The sequence below is a fragment of the Montipora foliosa genome, chromosome 5, assembly GCF_036669935.1.
Source record: "Montipora foliosa isolate CH-2021 chromosome 5, ASM3666993v2, whole genome shotgun sequence".
NCBI classification, from domain to species: domain Eukaryota; kingdom Metazoa; phylum Cnidaria; class Anthozoa; order Scleractinia; family Acroporidae; genus Montipora; species Montipora foliosa.
Genome location: NC_090873.1, coordinates 20,943,400 through 20,950,618, shown reverse-complemented (window position 1 = coordinate 20,950,618; position 7,219 = coordinate 20,943,400). Strand labels below are relative to the sequence as shown.

The window sequence follows — 7,219 nt, the reverse complement described above, 5'->3', positions numbered from 1 at the left end:
GAATTTGATTCCATTTTAGAACACTTTAGAACACTTTATTTTAGGGTGCATAATTACAGTAACAAAACTGTACTCTCCCTTATGGCCCTATTTAACTAAATACCAAATAACTAAAATAATAAATTAATAAATTACTCAAATACTAAAATATTAAGGTACTAAGCTACGAAATACGAAATACTAAAACACGAATTGAGAAGTAGTTAAATATTATAAAACTAGAAACTAAAAATGTCACCATATAAGCTAAAAAAATCTGTCAATCCTAAAGGTGTCAGGCGTAAATTTGCACATTATTAAATCAAAGTAACTTCTTCTGAATTTTTTTGCACTTGAAAAACAGACAAAGTCTCTATTACTGGTAACAACATTCCAAAGTTTAACAGCATTATAAAAGAACATGCGCTTCATGCTATTTGTTCGTGGAATAGGAAGGCGATAAGGTAACCGAGACCTTGTATCATATAGCTTATTGAATTTGAAAGATGAGAGTTTCTGGGTCAGGTAATCCGGTGCACATCCATCCAGGATATTTTTAAACAGACATAGTCGCCTTGCAATACATAAATGGTTGATAGGTAGCCATCCAAGTTCAAGAAATAACGGCAAAGTTCTAGCTTTGAACTTTAAAAATGTCATCCAAAAGTCCTGCAGTACAATTCCCCCAAACGGACACACAATACTCAAGAATAGGTTTAATACTAGCATTAAATAAGATTATACGATATTTGACTGGCAAGAATTTTTTAATGCGGGCCAGAACAGCAACGCGCTTTAAAAGTTTTTTTCTAAGTTTAGTTACGTGAGATGACCAAGAAAGAGAGGGGTCGATGACCAGGCCCAAGAGACGTTCCTCTTGAGTTTGTTCCAGTTGCCTATCATCCAGCCACAAGGACAGTGCACATTCTTCACAACGGGACAGCTTCTGTCGAGTACCCATGATCATATATTTTGTCTTTTCCGGGTGAGCTACCATACCATGTTCTTTAGTCCATGTCGCCGTATTAGAAAGATCTTGTTGAAGTTGTAACTGAACATCAGTCAGGGATGTGGCACTAGCATAAAAGGTAGTATCATCAGCAAATAAGCCATAACTATTCTTCCAGGAAAGGGGTAGGTCGTTCACAAAAAGAAGGAAGAGGACAGGGCCTAAAATTGAGCCCTGTGGAACACCAGAACGCAATACTTCAGTATCAGATACAGCACCTGCGAGATTTACGCATTGACGGCGGTCTGATAGATAGCTTCTGAACCAAAGTAATGTTGAAGAAGAGCAACCATACGTCTGTAGTTTGGCTATTAACAAGTCATGATTGACTACATCAAAGGCCTTACGTAGATCTAAGAAAATCGCACCAGTGTAAAAGCCTTGATCCATTGCCGCAAGCCAGTCATCGGTCATTTTAATAAATATAGACTCAGTTGAGTGACGAGGTCGAAATCCAGATTGTGTTGAGACAATAAGATTATATGAACGAAGATACAGCATAAATTGGATGCATATGTGTCTTTCGAGTAGCTTAGAAATAATTGGAAGAACGGAGATCGGACGAAAATTGTTTGGATCAAAAGCTACTCCAGACTTGTGAACAGGCGTAACACGTGCTAGTTTAAGTGCAGAAGGGCAAATACCAGACTGAATGCTACAATTTAGAACTTTGCAAAGACTCTCAAGAATAGCCGGAGAGATAAGCTTAAGTAATGACGCGCTGATTCCATTGGGACCCGTAGCAACGTTAGTTGGGAGCGATTTAATCAATTTGTCTAACGAATTAACATCGAGAAGTGGAATTTCAAAGTTAGTAGTAGATGGTTTCCTAACGTTCACAAAGTTCTCAATGTGTGATAGGTCGGGGTTAAGAGATTGATTATTGTCAACAACAGATGATGCAATGGAGACAAAATGCTTGTTAAATTTGTTTGCTTGATCACGAGAAGCCCTCAGTTCGTTTGGCATTGATTTTTCCTTGCCACTGGGACTGAGCTTTTTTAACGCTCTCCACAATAAACGAGAGTTTTGCCTGTTTTCTTCAAGCTCATTTTTAATTGCCAGCGACTTGGCTTTGTTTACCATACGCACAACCTTTGTTCTAGCCTTGTTGTAAATTTCCCTTGGGATTTTCCCTTGATCGAATAATTTTTTGAGATGATCACGATGTTTGATCGCTTCCAGAATTTCATTCGTTAGCCAAGATGGTTTATCACGCGTTTTAACTCGCCTCTTTTTGACAGGTGCGTGTGTATCAATAACATCAAGCACAAGCTTATTCCAGATGTATAGCATCTCATCTGGATCGTTACTGTAAATGTCAAGTATGCTCCAGGGAATCCTTTTTAACTCGGCAATAAGAGCGTTAGTGTCAACTCTTTTTAATGATCGAAAAGAAATCCAAGCGTGACCACCCTTTCTGCATCTCAAATGTGCATTTTGTTTACGAACTAGGACTGTTGGATTGTGATCACTCAGGCCAAAGCTAGGAACCGAAGTAAATAGAACATGCTCTGGGTGTGAACAATAATGATGATCAAGAAGGGTTCTTGATTGTTCAGTGATGCGTGTTGGTTTATCAATCATCTGATGTAAACCAAAATTTTCCATTAAATGTTTTAGGCGTCTTGAATTAGGATCATTTCGCTGTAACAGATCGATATTAAAGTCTCCAACAAAATGTATTTCGTTAGCTTCAGCAGAAATGAGCTCAACCAACTGTGTAAGGTGTTTAAAGAAGGCAGTATTGGTATTAGGGGGACGATACAAACAAGACACAAAAAAGGAAGCGCATCGATGTTGCTTTACTTCGAGGCACATTTGCTCCATTTCATTTGATTCCAAGTCATATCTTCGTTTCCCCATTAGAGCATCACGAACATAGATGACAATTCCGCCACCAACACAGGATCTCGATTGATTGTTGGCTTCACGGTCTCGACGAAAGAGATTGTATCCAACAACGGCAAGCTCTTTATCATTCCATGTTTCGTCCAGCCACGTCTCAGTAAGAGCTAAAATGTCTAAAGAGCGACTCAACAGTAAAATCCTGATAAGTTCAACTTTATTTCCAAGTGAATGCACATTCAGATGCATGATTTTAAGGCCATTGGAAGGTAGACCAAAATTCATGACAGGATCAGAGTCGCCATATTGATCGTCTGACAATGAAGCGTTCTTCGTGTTCGCAACAAACTGAGCTGATGAAAGACTCGGACCAGGATTCAAGGCGACATCCATGAAGATAGTTATATCTTCAGGTGGATCGTGCCCTGGAACAAGAAGGCTGGTGTAACCGCGAGGAGACCACAAACAGCGAGGAATACGAGAGCTGTGATAGCCATGCGGTGCCAGATTCTTTCGTCTCGATGAAAATCGCAAGCCGCAAATATGAACATAAAATGTTGTAGAGCCATCTTCGACAGAATTTAATAGGTCATAGCCGTAACTGTTGATACTTGGAACATTAAAGTTTGTTCTACACATCCATAGGTAGCCATAAAACAGCAGGAACACAAGAGCTGAAAAACGCGTGTCGGCCATGACCGGTGCACAAGACAAAACCTTCTTCCAAAGATCGTATCGTTTCCTTCAGCAACAGTTCAAACCAATCCGCCATGTTGAATATTGAACTGAGAAGGCCGATGCCCTTGCATGACAGGTCGCTAAGCAATCAGAACGACGGATTGAGTAATTCATAAAATCTGACCAATCAGGATTTTTACGTTTATCTAGTGGACGAAAAAAACCAAGAAAACAATAGCGTCCTTGCAGGCCGTCCCTCCTCCCTCCCTCCCTACATTCCGGCACTCCTTTCTACGGCCTGCCACGCAGGCTAGATTTAATTAGCATGGTCGTTTGTTAGAAAGACCAAGTGCCAAAACAAAGAAAACAATGGGAGACAGAGCCTTCCAGGTAGCTGCTCTTTTCTTATGGAATAAGCTGCCGCGGTCCGCGCGCGACACAACGAACCTAGAATCTTTTAAGACTTTAATTAAGACATTTCTATTTAAGGAATCATTCCAGCTATCTTAGTACATTTTTATCTATACATATTTGTAATTATCGTTTACTCATTTGAATGTTAATATTTTTAGGATATAAGGAAGATTGTTAATTTTTACTTATTAATTCTTATTGTGATGCGCTTTTGAATATTTTATAGAAAAGGCGCAATACAAATAATAAATATTATTATTATTATTATTATTTGTTAATGCATGACATTTGCGAGACAGTGATTTACGTCACGTTTTAGGTTATTTGCCCTTTGATCTTTAGATTCTTTAATTTCGGAGTGTGGTTAATTTAGTGCGGAGCGTGTATGTGTTGTTGTCTACGAGAAGAAATTATAAAGCCTACGGTGTCGCGGGACCGATATGTAAGTTCATTTATCTGTAGCTTTCCCTTTTTGTTTTATGGCTAGCTTTTAATTAAGTGTATTCGTTATTATTCATGCGTGATTATTGTAGTTTGCATACCGTGCCCTCGTGGCTGCGAGAATTTATTTACATCGATTTCGCTTTACTAGCTTTATAGTTTTGCTTGTATTGTTTAGTATTTCTTTCATGCTGTAGCTTTGTGTAATTTTATTTTATGTAGATGTCGTATGCCAGCGTTTTATCGTTTGTTTACAGTTTACGAGATCAACCAATAAACACGATTTAAATGTCACTTCGGTCTCCGTAAAGCACACCCGTTTGGTATTTTGTCCGGTCGCAATTTTCTGCGCAATTCATTCGGCCTTGATGTTCGCTTGCTGCTGCAGTAAAATATCGCAATAGACGCCTGGGTTTGAATTAAAGTTCGTTGAAGATGAGTGTTAGTGGTACCCCTTCACCTCGAGTTACAGTTCGAAAGATTCTCGTTGTGGAAGATAAAGAAGCTCCAAATGTCGACATTTCAAATTGGTTACATGATGTTAGAAACTTTGGTTTAGATGAAGAACAAAGTCTTCCGGACATACAATGCGGTCATTCAGGACTGCGTGCCCTGCACGAGCGAACTTTCACTGATAAAGGAAGAGGTTATCAGTTGGAAATTCGCGGCAAAGAGAAAAGAGAATTTGAGATGAAATTACGAAAACATATTGGAATTATCTATTCTTTGTTTGACTCGTGTTGGTCGTGAAGTGTTAGAAAAGGAAATGGAAAATCTAGACTCAATTAAAGAGGAGTTGAACGTAGCACATAGAGCCTTTGATGCATTGCTTGAAGAAGAGAGGGCTAAAGGTGCCGCCTATCGTGATTTTGACCTATGTGATCGGGAGTACACCGAATGTCGAATTCGCCTATCAGAAAGGCTTCGTTCAATCGATCAGCAATTGGAATTAGAGTACGAAAGAAGCTGGCATGAGGCTACGTCAACAAAGTCAAGCCGTTCGGGAAGAACGAAAGCGTCGGGTTCTTCTAGATCCTCAGCCATGTCAAAGAGAGCAGAGGCGGCAGCTAGAGCGGCAAAGCTTAAAGTGGAAATGAAGTATCTCGAACATGAAACCAATTTGAGGCGGATTCAGTTAGAGAAGGAGATTGCATTGGCAGACGCTGAAGAAGAAGCAATCAGATTGGTCATGACCGATCAGGCAGAGACCAACAGCCTAGCGCGTCTAAATCTTAAACTGATTAAGGAAAGTCAAGAAAGTGCACCTGAAACTAAAATTGAAGCAGGGAAACTTCCGATAAAACATAGTTCTTTCGAGCCACCGTTGTCTCCAGTAAGCGCGATAGTTAAAAAAGAGCAGGGGCCAGCTTCAGAAGGGACAACAAGGCCACAAGATTCGACCCTGGCCGTCTTAGCACCAATCATAGCTTTGTGTTGAGTTCTCAAACCAAGGAAGAGATAACTCCCTTCTCAGTTCAAAGAATGTTCGAAGAAGACTTCTCTGAACGATATAACAACGACCCAGGACTTTCTAAAGAAGACAGAAAATTCCTCGCTATTGCAACGGAAGGAATTACCCAGCTAGACAATGGCCATTATGAGCTGCCTCTCCCCCTAAGGGATCCGGACTTAAGGCTTCCAAACAATCGAGACTTAGCTCTACGTCGATTGTCACAACTGAAGAGAAGGTTCCTCGCTGATGAAAGATACCGCAACGACTATGTGACGTTCATGGAGGGCGTCATAAGTAAAGGTTACGCTTCCCTATCAACAAAGATGTGAAGAAACGTGAAGAGAACCAAAGTGCCATGTCATTGTCTCATTCAAGAGAAACCAGTACTTGGTATATCCCTCACCATGGGGTATACCATCCAAAGAAGCCGAATAAAATTCATGTGGTGTTTGACTGCGCCGCAGAGTGCAATGGGGAGTCGCTGAATAAACATCTTCTGCAAGGCCCGGATTTAACGAACACCCTTGCTGGCGTCCTCAGCAGGTTTCGTCAAGAACCTGTGGGTATTATGTGCGACATAGAGTCGATGTTTTACCAAGTTCACGTGACAAGAGAGTTCAGAGATTTGCTACGCTTTTTCTGGTGGGAAGGCGGTGACTTATCCAAGAGTCCAGTAGAGTACAGAATGACGGTGCACCTATTTGGAGCGACCTCATCGCCGGGTTGCGCTAACTTTGCCCTTAAGAAGACAGCACAGGATGGTGAAAAAGAGTTTGGAGCTGAAGCCGCGGACTTTTTACGAAAGAATTTCTACGTTGACGACGGTTTGAAATCCTGTTCCACAGTTGAGGAGGCAACCATGCTGGTATCGTCTGTGAAAGAGATGTGCAAGAAAGCAGGTTTTAATCTGCACAAGTTTGTTTCGAATAAGAAAGAGGTTTTGAGAAGCATTCCAATTTCTGACCGAGCTGATGACCTCAAGAACCTCAATTTTTGACCCGCTTGGTTTTGTTGCACCAATCCTATTGGAGGGAAAGAGCATCTTACAAGATCTGTGTCTTGACGGTGTGGGCTGGGATGATCCCATACCCGACGTAATTAAGATAAGATGGGAAAAATGGCGAGCTGAGCTTGCTATCCTTCAACTTCTCTCAATTCCCAGATGCTTCAAGCCCGAAAACTTTGGATCTGTCGTGAAGAAAGAGCTACATCATTTCTCGGACGCAAGTACAAAGGGTTATGGGCAATGTAGTTATCTAAGGCTTCAAGATGATTCTGGCAGAATTCACTGTTCTTTCGTAGCCGGCAAGTCACGAGTAACCCCCCTCAAGCCTGTGACAATTCCGCGCCTTGAGCTACAAGCCGCTGTGACTTCCGTGAAGGTCAGCCGTCAGATA

The 7,219-nt window shown here is 41.0% G+C and overlaps 1 protein-coding gene across 1 annotated transcript; it reads left to right on the top strand.

Moving 5' to 3' along the window:
- The first annotated feature begins 6,177 nt into the window (after positions 1-6,177).
- Positions 6,178-6,819, top strand: LOC138002405 (uncharacterized). Its single transcript, XM_068848451.1, has one exon. It carries the CDS (start codon positions 6,178-6,180, stop codon positions 6,817-6,819), a length of 642 nt encoding a protein of 213 aa, XP_068704552.1.
- Positions 6,820-7,219: the final 400 nt, after the last annotated feature.